We start from the raw sequence: 21,858 nt of genomic DNA on the forward strand, positions 1-21,858 counted from the left end.
TGCACGGGGCTCCCGGTGAGGTCGGACCCAGGGACAGGAACTGGGCACGGGGCTCCCGGTTGGTCGGACCCAGGGACAGGAACTGGGCACAGGGCTCCCAGTTGGTCGGACCCAGGGACAGGAACTGGGCACAGGGCACCCGGTTGGTCGGACCCAGGGACAGGAACTGGGCACGTGGCTCTCGGTGTGGTCGGTCCCAGCGACACAGACACGGTAACTGTGCATGGGGCTACCGGTGCAGTCGGACCCAGGGACAGGAACTGGGTACGGGGTTCTCGGTGAGACGGACCTACGGACAGGGACGGGGCACGAGGCTCCCAGTTGGTCGGACCCAGAGACGGGAACTGTGCACAGGGCTACCGGTGTAGTCGGACCCAGGGACAGGAACTGGGCACGGAGTTCCCGGTTGGACGAACCCAGGGACAGAGACTGCGCACGAGGATCCCGGTTGGTCGGACCCAGGGACAGGAACTGGGCACTGGGCTCCCGGTTGGTCGGACCCAGAGACAGGAACTGGGCACGGAGCTCCCGCATGCTCGGACCCAGGGACAAGAACTGGGCACGGGGCTCCCGGTTGGTCGGACCCAGAGACAGGAACTGGGCATGGGGCTCCCGGTTGGGCGGACCCAGGGATAGGAACTGGGCACGGGGCTCCGGGTGTGGTAGGTCCCAACGACACAAAGATGGGAACTATGCACGGGACTCACGGTGCATTAAGACCCAGGGACAGCAACAGGGCACGGGGTTCCCGTTGCAGTCGGACCCAGGGACAGGAACTGTGCACGGGGCTCCCGGTGAGGTCGGACCCAGGGACAGGAACTGGGCACGGGGCTCCCGGTTGGTCGGACCCAGGGACAGGAACTGGGCACAGGGCTCCCAGTTGGTCGGACCCAGGGACAGGAACTGGGCACGGGGCACCTAGTGTGGTCTGTCCCAGCGACACAGATTCGGGAACTGTGCACGGGGCCCCGGTGTAGTCGTTCCCAGCAACACAGAGGCTGGAACTGTGCACTGGGCTCCCGGTGTAGTCGCTCACAGCAACACAGAGGCGGGGACTGTGCACGGGGCTCCCGGTGTAGTCGGACCAAGGGACAGGAACTGGGCACGGGACTCCTGGTTGGTCGGACCCAGGGACAGGAACTGAACACGGGGCTCCCGGTTTGTCGGACCCAGGGACATGAACTGGGCACGGGGCTCCCGGTTGGGCACGGGGCTCCCGGATGGTCGGACCCAGGGACAGGAACTGTGCACGGGGCTCCCGGTGAGGTCGGACCCAGGGACAGGAACTGGGCACGGGGCTCCCGGTGTAGTCGCTCCCAGTAATAGAGATGGGAACTGGGCACGGGGCTCCCGGTGTAGTCGCTCCCAGTAATAGAGACGGTAACTATGCACGGGGCTACCGGTGTAGTCGGACCCAGGGACAGGAACTGGGCACGGGGCTCCCGGTTGGTCAGAGCAAGGGACAGGAAATGGGCACGGGGCTACCGGATGGTCGGACCCAGGGACAGTAAATGGGCATGGGGCTCCCGGTGTGGTCGGTCCCAGCGACACAGAGACAGTAACTATGCACGGGGCTACCGGTGTAGTCGGACCCAGGGACAAGAACTGGGCACGGGGTTCCCGGTTGGACGAACCCAGGGACAGGGACTGCGCACAAGGATCCCGGTTGGTCGGACCCAGGGACAGGAACTGGGCACGTGGCTCCCGGTGTGGTCGGTCCCAGCAACACAGAGACGGTAACTGTGCACGGGGCAACCGGTGTAGTCGGACCCAGGGACAGGAACTGGGCACGGGGCTCCCGGTTGGCCGGACCCAGAGACAGGAACTGGGCACGGAGCTACCGCATGCTCGGACCCAGGGACAAGAACTGGGCCCGGGGTCCCGGTTGGTTGGACCCAGGGACAGGAACTGGGCACGGGGCTCCAGGTTGGTCGGACCCAGGGACAGGAACTGGGCACGGGGCACCCGGTTGGCCGGACCCAGGGACAGGAACTGGGCACGTGGCTCCTGGTGTGGTCGGTCCCAGCGACACAGACACGGTAACTGTGAACGGGGCTACCGTTGCAGTCGGACCCAGGGACAGGAACTGGGTACGGGGTTCTCGGTGAGACGGACCTAAGGACAGCGACGGGGCACGAGGCACGAAGCTCCCAGTTGGCCGGACCCAGAGACAGGAACTCGGCACGGAGCTCCCGCATGCTCGGACCCAGGGACAAGAACTGGGCACGGGGCTCCCGGTTGGTCGGACCCAGAGACAGGAACTGGGCATGGGGCTCCCGGTTGGGCGGACCCAGGGATAGGAACTGGGCACGGGGCTCCGGGTGTGGTAGGTCCCAACGACACAAAGATGGGAACTGTGCACGGGACTCACGGTGCATTCAAACCCAGGGACAGGAACTGGGCACGGGGTTCCCGTTGCAGTCGGACCCAGGGACAGGAACTGTGCACGGGGCTCCCGGTAAGGTCGGACCCAGGGACAGGAACTGGGCACGGGTCTCCCGGATGGTCGGACCCAGGGACAGTAAATGGGCATGGGGCTCCCGGTATGGTCGGTCCCAGCGACACAGAGACGGTAACTATGCACGGGGCTACCGGTGTAGTCGGACCCAGGGACAGGAACTGGGCACGGGGCTCCCGGTTGGTCAGAGCAAGGGACAGGAAATGGGCACGGGGCTACCGGATGGTCGGACCCAGGGACAGTAAATGGGCATGGGGCTCCCGGTGTGGTCGGTCCCAGCGACACAGAGACAGTAACTATGCACGGGGCTACCGGTGTAGTCGGACCCAGGGACAAGAACTGGGCACGGGGTTCCCGGTTGGACGAACCCAGGGACAGGGACTGCGCACAAGGATCCCGGTTGGTCGGACCCAGGGACAGGAACTGGGCACGTGGCTCCCGGTGTGGTCGGTCCCAGCAACACAGAGACGGTAACTGTGCACGGGGCAACCGGTGTAGTCGGACCCAGGGACAGGAACTGGGCACGGTGTTCTCGGTTGGACGGACCCAAGGACAGGGACTGGGCACGAGGCTCCCGATTGGTCGGACCCACGGACAGGAACTGGGCATGGGGTTCCTGGTTGGACGAACCCAGCGACAGGGACTGCGCACAAGGATCCCGATTGGTCGGACCCAGGGACAGGAACTGGGCACGTGGCTCCTGGTATGGTCGGTCCCAGCGACACAGAGACGGTAACTGTGTACGGGGCTACCGGTGTATTCGGACCCAGGGACAGGAACTGGGCACGGGGTTCTCGGTTGGACGGACCCAAGGACAGGGACTGGGCACGAGGCTCCCGGTTGGTCGGACACAGGGACAGGAACTGGGCACGGGGCTCCAGGTTGGTCGGACCCAGGGACAGGAACTGGGCACGGGGCTCCCAGTTGGTCGGACGCAGGGACAGGAACTGGGCACGGGGCACCCAGTGTGGTCTGTCCCAGCGACACAGAGTCGGGAACTGTGCACGGGGTCCCGGTGTAGTCGTTCCCAGCAACACAGAGGCTGGAACTGTGCACGGGGCTCCCGTTGTAGTCGCTCACAGCAACACAGAGGCGGGAATGTGCACGGGGCTCCCGGTGTAGTCGGACCCAGGGACAGGAACTGGGCACGGGGCTCCTGGTTGGTCGGACCCAGGGGCAGGAACTGAACACGGGGCTCCCGGTTGGTCGGACCCAGCGACATGAACTGGGCACGGGGCTCCCGGATGGTCGGACCCAGGGACAGGAACTGTGCACGGGGCTCCCGGTGAGGTCGGACCCAGGGACGGGAACTGGGCACGGGGCTCCCGGTGTAGTCGCTCCCAGTAATAGAGACGGGAACTGGGCACGGGGCTCCCGATGTAGTCGCTCCCAGCATCAGAGACGGAAACTGGGCACGGGTTCCCGGATGGTCGGACACAGAGACAGGAACTGGGCACGGTGCTCCCGCTTGGTCGGAGCAAGGGACAGGAACTGGGCACGGGGATCCCGGATGTTCGGACCCAGGGACAGTAAATGGGCACGGGGCTCCCGGTTGGTCGGACCCAGGGACAGGAACTAGGCACAGGGCACCCGGTTGGTCGGACCCAGGGACAGGAACTGGGCACGTGGCTCTCGGTGTGGTCGGTCCCAGCGACACAGACACGGTAACTGTGCACGGGGCTACCGGTGCAGTCGGACCCAGGGACAGGAACTGGGTACGGGGTTCTCGGTGAGACGGACCTAAGGACAGCGACGGGGCACGAGGCTCCCAGTTGGTCGGACCCAGAGACGGGAACTGTGCACAGGGCTACCGGTGTAGTCGGACCCAGGGACAGGAACTGGGCACGGAGTTCCCGGTTGGACGAACCCAGGGACAGAGACTGCGCACGAGGATCCCGGTTGGTCGGACCCAGGGACAGGAACTGGGCACTGGGCTCCCGGTTGGTCGGACCCAGAGACAGGAACTGGGCACGGGGATCCCGGATGTTCGGACCCAGGGACAGTAAATGGGCACGGGGCTCCCGGTTGGTCGGACCCAGGGACAGGAACTGGGCACAGGGCACCCGGTTGGTCGGACCCAGGGACAGGAACTGGGCACGTGGCTCTCGGTGTGGTCGGTCCCAGCGACACAGACACGGTAACTGTGCACGGGGCTACCGGTGCAGTCGGACCCAGGGACAGGAACTGGGTACGGGGTTCTCGGTGAGACGGACCTAAGGACAGCGACGGGGCACGAGGCTCCCAGTTGGTCGGACCCAGAGACGGGAACTGTGCACTGGGCTACCGGTGTAGTCGGACCCAGGGACAGGAACTGGGCACGGAGTTCCCGGTTGGACGAACCCAGGGACAGAGACTGCGCACGAGGATCCCGGTTGGTCGGACCCAGGGACAGGAACTGGGCACTGGGCTCCCGGTTGGTCGGACCCAGAGACAGGAACTGGGCACGGAGCTCCCGCATGCTCGGACCCAGGGACAAGAACTGGGCACGGGGCTCCCGGTTGGTCGGACCCAGAGACAGGAACTGGGCATGGGGCTCCCGGTTGGGCGGACCCAGGGATAGGAACTGGGCACGGGGCTCCGGGTGTGGTAGGTCCCAACGACACAAAGATGGGAACTGTGCACGGGACTCACGGTGCATTCAAACCCAGGGACAGCAACTGGGCACGGGGTTCCCGTTGCAGTCGGACCTAGGGACAGGAACTGGGCACAGGGCACCCGGTTGGTCGGACCCAGGGACAGGAACTGGGCACGTGGCTCTCGGTGTGGTCGGTCCCAGCGACACAGACACGGTAACTGTGCACGGGGCTACCGGTGCAGTCGGACCCAGGGACAGGAACTGGGTACGGGGTTCTCGGTGAGACGGACCTAAGGACAGCGACGGGGCACGAGGCTCCCAGTTGGTCGGACCCAGAGACGGGAACTGTGCACAGGGCTACCAGTGTAGTCGGACCCAGGGACAGGAACTGGGCACGGAGTTCCCGGTTGGACGAACCCAGGGACAGAGACTGCGCACGAGGATCCCGGTTGGTCGGACCCAGGGACAGGAACTGGGCACTGGGCTCCCGGTTGGTCGGACCCAGAGACAGGAACTGGGCACGGGGATCCCGGATGTTCGGACCCAGGGACAGTAAATGGGCACGGGGCTCCCGGTTGGTCGGACCCAGGGACAGGAACTGGGCACAGGGCACCCGGTTGGTCGGACCCAGGGACAGGAACTGGGCACGTGGCTCTCGGTGTGGTCGGTCCCAGCGACACAGACACGGTAACTGTGCACGGGGCTACCGGTGCAGTCGGACCCAGGGACAGGAACTGGGTACGGGGTTCTCGGTGAGACGGACCTAAGGACAGCGACGGGGCACGAGGCTCCCAGTTGGTCGGACCCAGAGACGGGAACTGTGCACTGGGCTACCGGTGTAGTCGGACCCAGGGACAGGAACTGGGCACGGAGTTCCCGGTTGGACGAACCCAGGGACAGAGACTGCGCACGAGGATCCCGGTTGGTCGGACCCAGGGACAGGAACTGGGCACGGGGCTCCGGGTGTGGTAGGTCCCAACGACACAAAGATGGGAACTGTGCACGGGACTCACGGTGCATTCAAACCCAGGGACAGCAACTGGGCACGGGGTTCCCGTTGCAGTCGGACCTAGGGACAGGAACTGTGCACGGGGCTCCCGGTGAGGTCGGACCCAGGGACAGGAACTGGGCACGGGGCTCCCGGTTGGTCGGACCCAGGGACAGGAACTGGGCACAGGGCTCCCAGTTGGTCGGACCCAGGAACAGGAACTGGGCACGGGGCTCCCGGTTGGTCGGACCCAGAGACAGGAACTGGGCATGGGGCTCCCGGTTGGGCGGACCCAGGGATAGGAACTGGGCACGGGGCTCCGGGTGTGGTAGGTCCCAACGACACAAAGATGGGAACTGTGCACGGGACTCACGGTGCATTCAAACCCAGGGACAGCAACTGGGCACGGGGTTCCCGTTGCAGTCGGACCTAGGGACAGGAACTGTGCACGGGGCTCCCGGTGAGGTCGGACCCAGGGACAGGAACTGGGCACGGGGCTCCCGGTTGGTCGGACCCAGGGACAGGAACTGGGCACAGGGCTCCCAGTTGGTCGGACCCAGGAACAGGAACTGGGCACAGGGCACCCGGTTGGTCGGACCCAGGGACAGGAACTGGGCACGTGGCTCTCGGTGTGGTCGGTCCCAGCGACACAGACACGGTAACTGTGCATGGGGCTACCGGTGCAGTCGGACCCAGGGACAGGAACTGGGTACGGGGTTCTCGGTGAGACGGACCTAAGGACAGGGACGGGGCACGAGGCTCCCAGTTGGTCGGACCCAGAGACGGGAACTGTGCACAGGGCTACCGGTGTAGTCGGACCCAGGGACAGGAACTGGGCACGGAGTTCCCGGTTGGACGAACCCAGGGACAGAGACTGCGCACGAGGATCCCGGTTGGTCGGACCCAGGGACAGGAACTGGGCACTGGGCTCCCGGTTGGTCGGACCCAGAGACAGGAACTGGGCACGGAGCTCCCGCATGCTCGGACCCAGGGACAAGAACTGGGCACGGGGCTCCCGGTTGGTCGGACCCAGAGACAGGAACTGGGCATGGGGCTCCCGGTTGGGCGGACCCAGGGATAGGAACTGGGCACGGGGCTCCGGGTGTGGTAGGTCCCAACGACACAAAGATGGGAACTATGCACGGGACTCACGGTGCATTAAGACCCAGGGACAGCAACAGGGCACGGGGTTCCCGTTGCAGTCGGACCCAGGGACAGGAACTGTGCACGGGGCTCCCGGTGAGGTCGGACCCAGGGACAGGAACTGGGCACGGGGCTCCCGGTTGGTCGGACCCAGGGACAGGAACTGGGCACAGGGCTCCCAGTTGGTCGGACCCAGGGACAGGAACTGGGCACGGGGCACCTAGTGTGGTCTGTCCCAGCGACACAGATTCGGGAACTGTGCACGGGGCCCCGGTGTAGTCGTTCCCAGCAACACAGAGGCTGGAACTGTGCACGGGGCTCCCGGTGTAGTCGCTCACAGCAACACAGAAGCGGGGACTGTGCACGGGGCTCCCGGTGTAGTCGGACCAAGGGACAGGAACTGGGCACGGGACTCCTGGTTGGTCGGACCCAGGGACAGGAACTGAACACGGGGCTCCCGGTTTGTCGGACCCAGGGACATGAACTGGGCACGGGGCTCCCGGTTGGGCACGGGGCTCCCGGATGGTCGGACCCAGGGACAGGAACTGTGCACGGGGCTCCCGGTGAGGTCGGACCCAGGGACAGGAACTGGGCACGGGGCTCCCGGTGTAGTCGCTCCCAGTAATAGAGATGGGAACTGGGCACGGGGCTCCCGGTGTAGTCGCTCCCAGTAATAGAGACGGTAACTATGCACGGGGCTACCGGTGTAGTCGGACCCAGGGACAGGAACTGGGCACGGGGCTCCCGGTTGGTCAGAGCAAGGGACAGGAAATGGGCACGGGGCTACCGGATGGTCGGACCCAGGGACAGTAAATGGGCATGGGGCTCCCTGTGTGGTCGGTCCCAGCGACACAGAGACAGTAACTATGCACGGGGCTACCGGTGTAGTCGGACCCAGGGACAAGAACTGGGCACGGGGTTCCCGGTTGGACGAACCCAGGGACAGGGACTGCGCACAAGGATCCCGGTTGGTCGGACCCAGGGACAGGAACTGGGCACGTGGCTCCCGGTGTGGTCGGTCCCAGCAACACAGAGACGGTAACTGTGCACGGGGCAACCGGTGTAGTCGGACCCAGGGACAGGAACTGGGCACAGGGCTCCCGGTTGGCCGGACCCAGAGACAGGAACTGGGCACGGAGCTACCGCATGCTCGGACCCAGGGACAAGAACTGGGCCCGGGGTCCCGGTTGGTTGGACCCAGGGACAGGAACTGGGCACGGGGCTCCAGGTTGGTCGGACCCAGGGACAGGAACTGGGCACGGGGCACCCGGTTGGCCGGACCCAGGGACAGGAACTGGGCACGTGGCTCCTGGTGTGGTCGGTCCCAGCGACACAGACACGGTAACTGTGAACGGGGCTACCGTTGCAGTCGGAATCAGGGACAGGAACTGGGTACGGGGTTCTCGGTGAGACGGACCTAAGGACAGCGACGGGGCACGAGGCACGAAGCTCCCAGTTGGACGAACCCAGGGACAGGGACTGCGCACAAGGATCCCGGTTGGTCGGACCCAGGGACAGGAACTGGGCACGTGGCTCCCGGTGTGGTCGGTCCCAGCAACACAGAGACGGTAACTGTGCACGGGGCAACCGGTGTAGTCGGACCCAGGGACAGGAACTGGGCACGGGGCTCCCGGTTGGCCGGACCCAGAGACAGGAACTGGGCACGGAGCTACCGCATGCTCGGACCCAGGGACAAGAACTGGGTCCGGGGTCCCGGTTGGTTGGACCCAGGGACAGGAACTGGGCACGGGGCTCCAGGTTGGTCGGACCCAGGGACAGGAACTGGGCACGGGGCACCCGGTTGGCCGGACCCAGGGACAGGAACTGGGCACGTGGCTCCTGGTGTGGTCGGTCCCAGCGACACAGACACGGTAACTGTGAACGGGGCTACCGTTGCAGTCGGACCCAGGGACAGGAACTGGGTACGGGGTTCTCGGTGAGACGGACCTAAGGACAGCGACGGGGCACGAGGCACGAAGCTCCCAGTTGGCCGGACCCAGAGACAGGAACTCGGCACGGAGCTCCCGCATGCTCGGACCCAGGGACAAGAACTGGGCACGGGGCTCCCGGTTGGTCGGACCCAGAGACAGGAACTGGGCATGGGGCTCCCGGTTGGGCGGACCCAGGGATAGGAACTGGGCACGGGGCTCCGGGTGTGGTAGGTCCCAACGACACAAAGATGGGAACTGTGCACGGGACTCACGGTGCATTCAAACCCAGGGACAGGAACTGGGCACGGGGTTCCCGTTGCAGTCGGACCCAGGGACAGGAACTGTGCACGGGGCTCCCGGTAAGGTCGGACCCAGGGACAGGAACTGGGCACGGGTCTCCCGGATGGTCGGACCCAGGGACAGTAAATGGGCATGGGGCTCCCGGTATGGTCGGTCCCAGCGACACAGAGACGGTAACTATGCACGGGGCTACCGGTGTAGTCGGACCCAGGGACAGGAACTGGGCACGGGGCTCCCGGTTGGTCAGAGCAATAGACAGGAAATGGGCACATGGCTACCGGTTGGTCGGACCCAGGGACAGTAAATGGGCATGGGGCTCCCGGTGTGGTCGGTCCCAGCGACACAGAGACAGTAACTATGCACGGGGCTACCGGTGTAGTCGGACCCAGGGACAAGAACTGGGCACGGGGTTCCCGGTTGGACGAACCCAGGGACAGGGACTGCGCACAAGGATCCCGGTTGGTCGGACCCAGGGACAGGAACTGGGCACGTGGCTCCCGGTGTGGTCGGTCCCAGCAACACAGAGACGGTAACTGTGCACGGGGCAACCGGTGTAGTCGGACCCAGGAACAGGAACTGGGCACGGTGTTCTCGGTTGGACGGACCCAAGGACAGGGACTGGGCATGAGGCTCCCGATTGGTCGGACCCACGGACAGGAACTGGGCATGGGGTTCCTGGTTGGACGAACCCAGCGACAGGGACTGCGCACAAGGATCCCGATTGGTCGGACCCAGGGACAGGAACTGGGCACGTGGCTCCTGGTATGGTCGGTCCCAGCGACACAGAGACGGTAACTGTGTACGGGGCTACCGGTGTATTCGGACCCAGGGACAGGAACTGGGCACGGGGTTCTCGGTTGGACGGACCCAAGGACAGGGACTGGGCACGAGGCTCCCGGTTGGTCGGACACAGGGACAGGAACTGGGCACGGGGCTCCAGGTTGGTCGGACCCAGGGACAGGAACTGGGCACGGGGCTCCCAGTTGGTCGGACGCAGGGACAGGAACTGGGCACGGGGCACCCAGTGTGGTCTGTCCCAGCGACACAGAGTCGGGAACTGTGCACGGGGTCCCGGTGTAGTCGTTCCCAGCAACACAGAGGCTGGAACTGTGCACGGGGCTCCCGTTGTAGTCGCTCACAGCAACACAGAGGCGGGAATGTGCACGGGGCTCCCGGTGTAGTCGGACCCAGGGACAGGAACTGGGCACGGGGCTCCTGGTTGGTCGGACCCAGGGGCAGGAACTGAACACGGGGTTCCCGGTTGGTCGGACCCAGCGACATGAACTGGGCACGGGGCTCCCGGATGGTCGGACCCAGGGACAGGAACTGTGCACGGGGCTCCCGGTGAGGTCGGACCCAGGGACGGGAACTGGGCACGGGGCTCCCGGTGTAGTCGCTCCCAGTAATAGAGACGGGAACTGGGCACGGGGCTCCCGATTTAGTCGCTCCCAGCATCAGAGACGGAAACTGGGCACGGGTTCCCGGATGGTCGGACACAGAGACAGGAACTGGGCACGGTGCTCCCGCTTGGTCGGAGCAAGGGACAGGAACTGGGCACGGGGATCCCGGATGTTCGGACCCAGGGACAGTAAATGGGCACGGGGCTCCCGGTTGGTCGGACCCAGGGACAGGAACTAGGCACAGGGCACCCGGTTGGTCGGACCCAGGGACAGGAACTGGGCACGTGGCTCTCGGTGTGGTCGGTCCCAGCGACACAGACACGGTAACTGTGCACGGGGCTACCGGTGCAGTCGGACCCAGGGACAGGAACTGGGTACGGGGTTCTCGGTGAGACGGACCTAAGGACAGCGACGGGGCACGAGGCTCCCAGTTGGTCGGACCCAGAGACGGGAACTGTGCACAGGGCTACCGGTGTAGTCGGACCCAGGGACAGGAACTGGGCACGGAGTTCCCGGTTGGACGAACCCAGGGACAGAGACTGCGCACGACGATCCCGGTTGGTCGGACCCAGGGACAGGAACTGGGCACTGGGCTCCCGGTTGGTCGGACCCAGAGACAGGAACTGGGCACGGGGCTCCCGGTTGGTCGGACCCAGGGACAGGAACTGGGCACAGGGCACCCGGTTGGTCGGACCCAGGGACAGGAACTGGGCACGTGGCTCTCGGTGTGGTCGGTCCCAGCGACACAGACACGGTAACTGTGCACGGGGCTACCGGTGCAGTCGGACCCAGGGACAGGAACTGGGTACGGGGTTCTCGGTGAGACGGACCTAAGGACAGCGACGGGGCACGAGGCTCCCAGTTGGTCGGACCCAGAGACGGGAACTGTGCACTGGGCTACCGGTGTAGTCGGACCCAGGGACAGGAACTGGGCACGGAGTTCCCGGTTGGACGAACCCAGGGACAGAGACTGCGCACGAGGATCCCGGTTGGTCGGACCCAGGGACAGGAACTGGGCACTGGGCTCCCGGTTGGTCGGACCCAGAGACAGGAACTGGGCACGGAGCTCCCGCATGCTCGGACCCAGGGACAAGAACTGGGCACGGGGCTCCCGGTTGGTCGGACCCAGAGACAGGAACTGGGCATGGGGCTCCCGGTTGGGCGGACCCAGGGATAGGAACTGGGCACGGGGCTCCGGGTGTGGTAGGTCCCAACGACACAAAGATGGGAACTGTGCACGGGACTCACGGTGCATTCAAACCCAGGGACAGCAACTGGGCACGGGGTTCCCGTTGCAGTCAGACCTAGGGACAGGAACTGTGCACGGGGCTCCCGGTGAGGTCGGACCCAGGGACAGGAACTGGGCACGGGGCTCCCGGTTGGTCGGACCCAGGGACAGGAACTGGGCACAGGGCTCCCAGTTGGTCGGACCCAGGGACAGGAACTGGGCACAGGGCACCCGGTTGGTCGGACCCAGGGACAGGAACTGGGCACGTGGCTCTCGGTGTGGTCGGTCCCAGCGACACAGACACGGTAACTGTGCATGGGGCTACCGGTGCAGTCGGACCCAGGGACAGGAACTGGGTACGGGGTTCTCGGTGAGACGGACCTAAGGACAGGGACGGGGCACGAGGCTCCCAGTTGGTCGGACCCAGAGACGGGAACTGTGCACAGGGCTACCGGTGTAGTCGGACCCAGGGACAGGAACTGGGCACGGAGTTCCCGGTTGGACGAACCCAGGGACAGAGACTGCGCACGAGGATCCCGGTTGGTCGGACCCAGGGACAGGAACTGGGCACTGGGCTCCCGGTTGGTCGGACCCAGAGACAGGAACTGGGCACGGAGCTCCCGCATGCTCGGACCCAGGGACAAGAACTGGGCACGGGGCTCCCGGTTGGTCGGACCCAGAGACAGGAACTGGGCATGGGGCTCCCGGTTGGGCGGACCCAGGGATAGGAACTGGGCACGGGGCTCCGGGTGTGGTAGGTCCCAACGACACAAAGATGGGAACTATGCACGGGACTCACGGTGCATTAAGACCCAGGGACAGCAACAGGGCACGGGGTTCCCGTTGCAGTCGGACCCAGGGACAGGAACTGTGCACGGGGCTCCCGGTGAGGTCGGACCCAGGGACAGGAACTGGGCACGGGGCTCCCGGTTGGTCGGACCCAGGGACAGGAACTGGGCACAGGGCTCCCAGTTGGTCGGACCCAGGGACAGGAACTGGGCACGGGGCACCTAGTGTTGTCTGTCCCAGCGACACAGATTCGGGAACTGTGCACGGGGCCCCGGTGTAGTCGTTCCCAGCAACACAGAGGCTGGAACTGTGCACGGGGCTCCCGGTGTAGTCGCTCACAGCAACACAGAGGCGGGGACTGTGCACGGGGCTCCCGGTGTAGTCGGACCAAGGGACAGGAACTGGGCACGGGACTCCTGGTTGGTCGGACCCAGGGACAGGAACTGAACACGGGGCTCCCGGTTTGTCGGACCCAGGGACATGAACTGGGCACGGGGCTCCCGGTTGGGCACGGGGCTCCCGGATGGTCGAACCCAGGGACAGGAACTGTGCACGGGGCTCCCGGTGAGGTCGGACCCAGGGACAGGAACTGGGCACGGGGCTCCCGGTGTAGTCGCTCCCAGTAATAGAGACGGGAACTGGGCACGGGGCTCCCGGTGTAGTCGCTCCCAGCATCAGAGACGGAAACTGGGCACGGGTTCCCGGATGGTCGGACCCAGGGACAGTAAATGGGCACGGGGCTCCCGTTGTGTTCGGTCCCAGCGACACAGGGACGGTAACTATGCACGGGGCTACCGGTGTAGTCGGACCCAGGGACAGGAACTGGGCACGGGGTTCTCGGTTAGACGGACCTAAGGACAGCGACGGGGCACGAGGCACGAAGCTCCCAGTTGGTCGGACCCAGAGATGGGAACTGTGCACAGGGCTACCGGTGTCGTCGGACCAAGGGACAGGAACTGGGCACGGGGTTCCCGGTTGGACGAACCCAGGGACAGAGACTGCGCATGAGGATCCTGGTTGGTCGGACCCAGGGACAGGAACTGGGCACGGGGCTCCCGGTTGGCCGGACCCAGAGCCAGGAACTGGGCACGGAGCTACCGCATGCTCGGACCCAGGGACAAGAACTGGGCCCAGGTTCCCGGTTGGTTGGACCCAGGGACAGGAACAGGGCACGGGGCTCCAGGTTGGTCGGACCCAGGGACAGGAACTGGGCACGGGGCACCCGGTTGGCCGGACCCAGGGACAGGAACTGGGCACGTGGCTCCCGGTGTGGTCGGTCCCAGCGACACAGACACGGTAACTGTGAACGGGGCTACCGGTGCAGTCGGACCCAGGGACAGGAACTGGGTACGGGGTTCTCGGTGAGACGGACCTAAGGACAGCGACGGGGCACGAGGCACAAAGCTCCCAGTTGGTCGGACCCAGAGATGGGAACTGTGCACAGGGCTACCGGTGTAGTCGGACCCAGGGACAGGAACTGGGCACGGGGTTCCGGGTTGGACGAACCCAGGGACAGAGACTGCGCACAAGGATCCCGGTTGGTCGGACCCAGGGACAGGAACTGGGCACGGGGCTCCCGGTTGGCCGGACCCAGAGACAGGAACTGGGCACGGAGCTCCCGCATGCTCGGACCCAGGGACAAGAACTGGGCACGGGGCTCCCGGTTGGTCGGACCCAGAGACAGGAACTGGGCATGGGGCTCCCGGTTGGGCGGACCCAGGGATAGGAACTGGGCACGGGGCTCCGGGTGTGGTAGGTCCCAACGACACAAAGATGGGAACTGTGCACGGGACTCACGGTGCATTCAAACCCAGGGACAGGAACTGGGCACGGGGTTCCCGTTGCAGTCGGACCCAGGGACAGGAACTGTTCACGGGGCTCCCGGTAAGGTCGGACCCAGGGACAGGAACTGGGCACGGGTCTCCCGGATTGTCGGACCCAGGGACAGTAAATGGGCATGGGGCTCCCGGTATGGTCGGTCCCAGCGACACAGAGACGGTAACTATGCACGGGGCTACCGGTGTAGTCGGACCCATGGACAGGAACTGGGCACAGGGCTCCCGGTTGGTCAGAGCAAGGGACAGGAAATGGGCACGGGGCTACCGGATGGTCGGACCCAGGGACAGTAAATGGGCATGGGGCTCCCGGTGTGGTCGGTCCCAGCGACACAGAGACAGTAACTATGCACGGGGCTACCGGTGTAGTCGGACCCAGGGACAAGAACTGGGCACGGGGTTCCCGGTTGGACGAACCCAGGGACAGGGACTGCGCACAAGGATCCCGGTTGGTCGGACCCAGGGACAGGAACTGGGCACGTGGCTCCCGGTGTGGTCGGTCCCAGCAACACAGAGACGGTAACTGTGCACGGGGCAACCGGTGTAGTTGGACCCAGGGACAGGAACTGGGCACGGTGTTCTAGGTTGGACGGACCCTAGGACAGGGACTGGGCACGAGGCTCCCGATTGGTCGGACCCACGGACAGGAACTGGGCATGGGGTTCCTGGTTGGACGAACCCAGCGACAGGGACTGCGCACAAGGATCCCGATTGGTCGGACCCAGGGACAGGAACTGGGCACGTGGCTCCTGGTATGGTCGGTCCCAGCGACACAGAGACGGTAACTGTGTACGGGGCTACCGGTGTATTCGGACCCAGGGACAGGAACTGGGCACGGGGTTCTCGGTTGGATGGACCCAAGGACAGGGACTGGGCACGAGGCTCCCGGTTGGTCGGACACAGGGACAGGAACTGGGCACGGGGCTCCAGGTTGGTCGGACCCAGGGACAGGAACTGGGCACGGGGCTCCCAGTTGGTCGGACGCAGGGACAGGAACTGGGCACGGGGCACCCAGTGTGGTCTGTCCCAGCGACACAGAGTCGGGAACTGTGCACGGGGTCCCGGTGTAGTCGTTCCCAGCAACACAGAGGCTGGAACTGTGCACGGGGCTCCCGTTGTAGTCGCTCACAGCAACACAGAGGAGGGAATGTGCACGGGGCTCCCGGTGTAGTCGGACCCAGGGACAGGAACTGGGCACGCGGCTCCTGGTTGGTCGGACCCAGGGGCAGGAACTGAACACGGGGTTCCCGGTTGGTCGGACCCAGCGACATGAACTGGGCACGGGGCTCCCGGATGGTCGGACCCAGGGACAGGAACTGTGCACGGGGCTCCCGGTGAGGTCGGACCCAGGGACGGGAACTGGGCACGGGGCTCCCGGTGTAGTCGCTCCCAGTAATAGAGACGGGAACTGGGCACGGGGCTCCCGATTTAGTCGCTCCCAGCATCAGAGACGGAAACTGGGCACGGGTTCCCGGATGGTCGGACACAGAGACAGGAACTGGGCACGGTGCTCCCGCTTGGTCGGAGCAAGGGACAGGAACTGGGCACGGGGATCCCGGATGTTCGGACCCAGGGACAGTAAATGGGCACGGGGCTCCCGGTTGGTCGGACCCAGGGACAGGAACTAGGCACAGGGCACCCGGTTGGTCGGACCCAGGGACAGGAACTGGGCACGTGGCTCTCGGTGTGGTCGGTCCCAGCGACACAGACACGGTAACTGTGCACGGGGCTACCGGTGCAGTCGGACCCAGGGACAGGAACTGGGTACGGGGTTCTCGGTGAGACGGACCTAAGGACAGCGACGGGGCACGAGGCTCCCAGTTGGTCGGACCCAGAGACGGGAACTGTGCACAGGGCTACCGGTGTAGTCGGACCCAGGGACAGGAACTGGGCACGGAGTTCCCGGTTGGACGAACCCAGGGACAGAGACTGCGCACGACGATCCCGGTTGGTCGGACCCAGGGACAGGAACTGGGCACTGGGCTCCCGGTTGGTCGGACCCAGAGACAGGAACTGGGCACGGGGATCCCGGATGTTCGGACCCAGGGACAGTAAATGGGCACGGGGCTCCCGGTTGGTCGGACCCAGGGACAGGAACTGGGCACAGGGCACCCGGTTGGTCGGACCCAGGGACAGGAACTGGGCACGTGGCTCTCGGTGTGGTCGGTCCCAGCGACACAGACACGGTAACTGTGCACGGGGCTACCGGTGCAGTCGGACCCAGGGACAGGAACTGGGTACGGGGTTCTCGGTGAGACGGACCTAAGGACAGCGACGGGGCACGAGGCTCCCAGTTGGTCGGACCCAGAGACGGGAACTGTGCACTGGGCTACCGGTGTAGTCGGACCCAGGGACAGGAACTGGGCACGGAGTTCCCGGTTGGACGAACCCAGGGACAGAGACTGCGCACGAGGATCCCGGTTGGTCGGACCCAGGGACAGGAACTGGGCACTGGGCTCCCGGTTGGTCGGACCCAGAGACAGGAACTGGGCACGGAGCTCCCGCATGCTCGGACCCAGGGACAAGAACTGGGCACGGGGCTCCCGGTTGGTCGGACCCAGAGACAGGAACTGGGCATGGGGCTCCCGGTTGGGCGGACCCAGGGATAGGAACTGGGCACGGGGCTCCGGGTGTGGTAGGTCCCAACGACACAAAGATGGGAACTGTGCACGGGACTCACGGTGCATTCAAACCCAGGGACAGCAACTGGGCACGGGGTTCCCGTTGCAGTCAGACCTAGGGACAGGAACTGTGCACGGGGCTCCCGGTGAGGTCGGACCCAGGGACAGGAACTGGGCACGGGGCTCCCGGTTGGTCGGACCCAGGGACAGGAACTGGGCACAGGGCTCCCAGTTGGTCGGACCCAGGGACAGGAACTGGGCACAGGGCACCCGGTTGGTCGGACCCAGGGACAGGAACTGGGCACGTGGCTCTCGGTGTGGTCGGTCCCAGCGACACAGACACGGTAACTGTGCATGGGGCTACCGGTGCAGTCGGACCCAGGGACAGGAACTGGGTACGGGGTTCTCGGTGAGACGGACCTAAGGACAGGGACGGGGCACGAGGCTCCCAGTTGGTCGGACCCAGAGACGGGAACTGTGCACAGGGCTACCGGTGTAGTCGGACCCAGGGACAGGAACTGGGCACGGAGTTCCCGGTTGGACGAACCCAGGGACAGAGACTGCGCACGAGGATCCCGGTTGGTCGGACCCAGGGACAGGAACTGGGCACTGGGCTCCCGGTTGGTCGGACCCAGAGACAGGAACTGGGCACGGAGCTCCCGCATGCTCGGACCCAGGGACAAGAACTGGGCACGGGGCTCCCGGTTGGTCGGACCCAGAGACAGGAACTGGGCATGGGGCTCCCGGTTGGGCGGACCCAGGGATAGGAACTGGGCACGGGGCTCCGGGTGTGGTAGGTCCCAACGACACAAAGATGGGAACTATGCACGGGACTCACGGTGCATTAAGACCCAGGGACAGCAACAGGGCACGGGGTTCCCGTTGCAGTCGGACCCAGGGACAGGAACTGTGCACGGGGCTCCCGGTGAGGTCGGACCCAGGGACAGGAACTGGGCACGGGGCTCCCGGTTGGTCGGACCCAGGGACACGAACTGGGCACAGGGCTCCCAGTTGGTCGGACCCAGGGACAGGAACTGGGCACGGGGCACCTAGTGTGGTCTGTCCCAGCGACACAGATTCGGGAACTGTGCACGGGGCCCCGGTGTAGTCGTTCCCAGCAACACAGAGGCTGGAACTGTGCACGGGGCTCCCGGTGTAGTCGCTCACAGCAACACAGAGGCGGGGACTGTGCACGGGGCTCCCGGTGTAGTCGGACCAAGGGACAGGAACTGGGCACGGGACTCCTGGTTGGTCGGACCCAGGGACAGGAACTGAACACGGGGCTCCCGGTTTGTCGGACCCAGGGACATGAACTGGGCACGGGGCTCCCGGTTGGGCACGGGGCTCCCGGATGGTCGAACCCAGGGACAGGAACTGTGCACGGGGCTCCCGGTGAGGTCGGACCCAGGGACAGGAACTGGGCACGGGGCTCCCGGTGTAGTCGCTCCCAGTAATAGAGACGGGAACTGGGCACGGGGCTCCCGGTGTAGTCGCTCCCAGCATCAGAGACGGAAACTGGGCACGGGTTCCCGGATGGTCGGACCCAGGGACAGTAAATGGGCACGGGGCTCCCGTTGTGTTCGGTCCCAGCGACACAGGGACGGTAACTATGCACGGGGCTACCGGTGTAGTCGGACCCAGGGACAGGAACTGGGCACGGGGTTCTCGGTTAGACGGACCTAAGGACAGCGACGGGGCACGAGGCACGAAGCTCCCAGTTGGTCGGACCCAGAGATGGGAACTGTGCACAGGGCTACCGGTGTCGTCGGACCAAGGGACAGGAACTGGGCACGGGGTTCCCGGTTGGACGAACCCAGGGACAGAGACTGCGCATGAGGATCCTGGTTGGTCGGACCCAGGGACAGGAACTGGGCACGGGGCTCCCGGTTGGCCGGACCCAGAGACAGGAACTGGGCACGGAGCTACCGCATGCTCGGACCCAGGGACAAGAACTGGGCCCAGGTTCCCGGTTGGTTGGACCCAGGGACAGGAACAGGGCACGGGGCTCCAGGTTGGTCGGACCCAGGGACAGGAACTGGGCACGGGGCACCCGGTTGGCCGGACCCAGGGACAGGAACTGGGCACGTGGCTCCCGGTGTGGTCGGTCCCAGCGACACAGACACGGTAACTGTGAACGGGGCTACCGGTGCAGTCGGACCCAGGGACAGGAACTGGGTACGGGGTTCTCGGTGAGACGGACCTAAGGACAGCGACGGGGCACGAGGCACAAAGCTCCCAGTTGGTCGGACCCAGAGATGGGAACTGTGCACAGGGCTACCGGTGTAGTCGGACCCAGGGACAGGAACTGGGCACGGGGTTCCGGGTTGGACGAACCCAGGGACAGAGACTGCGCACAAGGATCCCGGTTGGTCGGACCCAGGGACAGGAACTGGGCACGGGGCTCCCGGTTGGCCGGACCCAGAGACAGGAACTGGGCAAGGAGCTCCCGCATGCTCGGACCCAGGGACAAGAACTGGGCACGGGGCTCCCGGTTGGTCGGACCCAGAGACAGGAACTGGGCATGGGGCTCCCGGTTGGGCGGACCCAGGGATAGGAACTGGGCACGGGGCTCCGGGTGTGGTAGGTCCCAACGACACAAAGATGGGAACTGTGCACGGGACTCACGGTGCATTCAAACCCAGGGACAGGAACTGGGCACGGGGTTCCCGTTGCAGTCGGACCCAGGGACAGGAACTGTTCACGGGGCTCCCGGTAAGGTCGGACCCAGGGACAGGAACTGGGCACGGGTCTCCCGGATGGTCGGACCCAGGGACAGTAAATGGGCATGGGGCTCCCGGTATGGTCGGTCCCAGCGACACAGAGACGGTAACTATGCACGGGGCTACCGGTGTAGTCGGACCCAGGGACAGGAACTGGGCACGGGGCTCCCGGTTGGTCAGAGCAAGGGACAGGAAATGGGCACGGGGCTACCGGATGGTCGGACCCAGGGACAGTAAATGGGCATGGGGCTCCCGGTGTGGTCGGTCCCAGCGACACAGAGACAGTAACTATGCACGGGGCTACCGGTGTAGTCGGACCCAGGGACAAGAACTGGGCACGGGGTTCCCGGTTGGACGAACCCAGGGACAGGGACTGCGCACAAGGATCCCGGTTGGTCGGACCCAGGGACAGGAACTGGGCACGTGGCTCCTGGTATGGTCGGTCCCAGCGACACAGAGACGGTAACTGTGTACGGGGCTACCGGTGTATTCGGACCCAGGGACAGGAACTGGGCACGGGGTTCTCGGTTGGACGGACCCAAGGACAGGGACTGGGCACGAGGCTCCCGGTTGGTCGGACACAGGGACAGGAACTGGGCACGGGGCTCCCGGTTGGTCGGACCCAGGGACAGGAACTGGGCACGGGGCTCCCAGTTGGTCGGACGCAGGGACAGGAACTGGGCACGGGGCACCCAGTGTGGTCTGTCCCAGCGACACAGAGTCGGGAACTGTGCACGGGGTCCCGGTGTAGTCGTTCCCAGCAACACAGAGGCTGGAACTGTGCACGGGGCTCCCGTTGTAGTCGCTCACAGCAACACAGAGGCGGGGACTGTGCACGGGGCTCCCGGTGTAGTCGGACCCAGGGACAGGAACTGGGCACGGGGCTCCTGGTTGGTCGGACCCAGGGACAGGAACTGAACACGGGGCTCCCGGTTGGTCGGACCCAGGGACATGAACTGGGCACGGGGCTCCCGGATGGTCGGACCCAGGGACAGGAACTGTGCACGGGGCTCCCGGTGAGGTCGGACCCAGGGACGGGAACTGGGCACGGTGCTCCCGGTGTAGTCGCTCCCAGTAATAGAGACGGGAACTGGGCACGGGGCTCCCGATGTAGTCGCTCCCAGCATCAGAGACGGAAACTGGGCATGGGTTCCCGGATGGTCGGACACAGAGACAGGAACTGGGCACGGTGCTCCCGCTTGGTCGGAGCAAGGGACAGGAACTGGGCACGGGGATCCCGGATGTTCGGACCCAGGGACAGTAAATGGGCACGGGGCTCCTGGTTGGTCGGACCCAGGGACAGGAACTGGGCACAGGGCATCCGGTTGGTCGGACCCAGGGACAGGAACTGGGCACGTGGCTCTCGGTGTGGTCGGTCCCAGCGACACAGACACGGTAACTGTGCACGGGGCGACCGGTGCAGTCGGACCCAGGGACAGGAACTGGGTACGGGGTTCTCGGTGAGACGCACCTAAGGACAGCGACGGGGCACGAGGCTCCCAGTTGGTCGGACCCAGAGACGGGAACTGTGCACAGGGCTACCGGTGTAGTCGGACCCAGGGACACGAACTGGGCACGGAGTTCCCGGTTGGACGAACCCAGGGACAGAGACTGCGCACGAGGATCCCGGTTGGTCGGACCCAGGGACAGGAACTGGGCACTGGGCTCCCGGTTGGTCGGACCCAGAGACAGGAACTGGGCACGGAGCTCCCGCATGCTCGGACCCAGGGACAAGAACTGGGCACGGGGCTCCCGGTTGGTCGGACCCAGAGACAGGAACTGGGCATGGGGCTCCCGGTTGGGCGGACCCAGGGATAGGAACTGGACACGGGGCTCCGGGTGTGGTAGGTCCCAACGACACAAAGATGGG

General features: G+C 65.6%; 1 protein-coding gene across 1 annotated transcript in view; it reads left to right on the forward strand.

Annotated features, from left to right (window-relative positions):
• The first annotated feature begins 683 nt into the window (after window positions 1-683).
• LOC138746632 (collagen alpha-1(II) chain-like) overlaps window positions 684-21,858 on the forward strand; it is a 36,341-nt gene continuing 15,166 nt past the window's right edge. Inside the window, exons 1-14 of the mRNA XM_069904920.1 lie at window positions 684-794; window positions 1,817-1,926; window positions 7,097-7,265; window positions 8,283-8,392; window positions 8,813-8,922; window positions 8,980-9,100; window positions 9,953-10,073; window positions 12,061-12,173; window positions 12,746-12,909; window positions 13,674-14,065; window positions 14,670-14,810; window positions 17,345-17,457; window positions 18,030-18,193; window positions 18,958-19,321. Of these exons, the coding sequence (XP_069761021.1) occupies window positions 684-794; window positions 1,817-1,926; window positions 7,097-7,265; window positions 8,283-8,392; window positions 8,813-8,922; window positions 8,980-9,100; window positions 9,953-10,073; window positions 12,061-12,173; window positions 12,746-12,909; window positions 13,674-14,065; window positions 14,670-14,810; window positions 17,345-17,457; window positions 18,030-18,193; window positions 18,958-19,321 (2,303 nt within the window). The remainder of the gene's footprint in view (window positions 795-1,816; window positions 1,927-7,096; window positions 7,266-8,282; window positions 8,393-8,812; window positions 8,923-8,979; window positions 9,101-9,952; window positions 10,074-12,060; window positions 12,174-12,745; window positions 12,910-13,673; window positions 14,066-14,669; window positions 14,811-17,344; window positions 17,458-18,029; window positions 18,194-18,957; window positions 19,322-21,858) is intronic.

This window comes from Narcine bancroftii, chromosome 12 (genome assembly GCF_036971445.1).
Source record: "Narcine bancroftii isolate sNarBan1 chromosome 12, sNarBan1.hap1, whole genome shotgun sequence".
NCBI lineage: Eukaryota > Metazoa > Chordata > Chondrichthyes > Torpediniformes > Narcinidae > Narcine > Narcine bancroftii.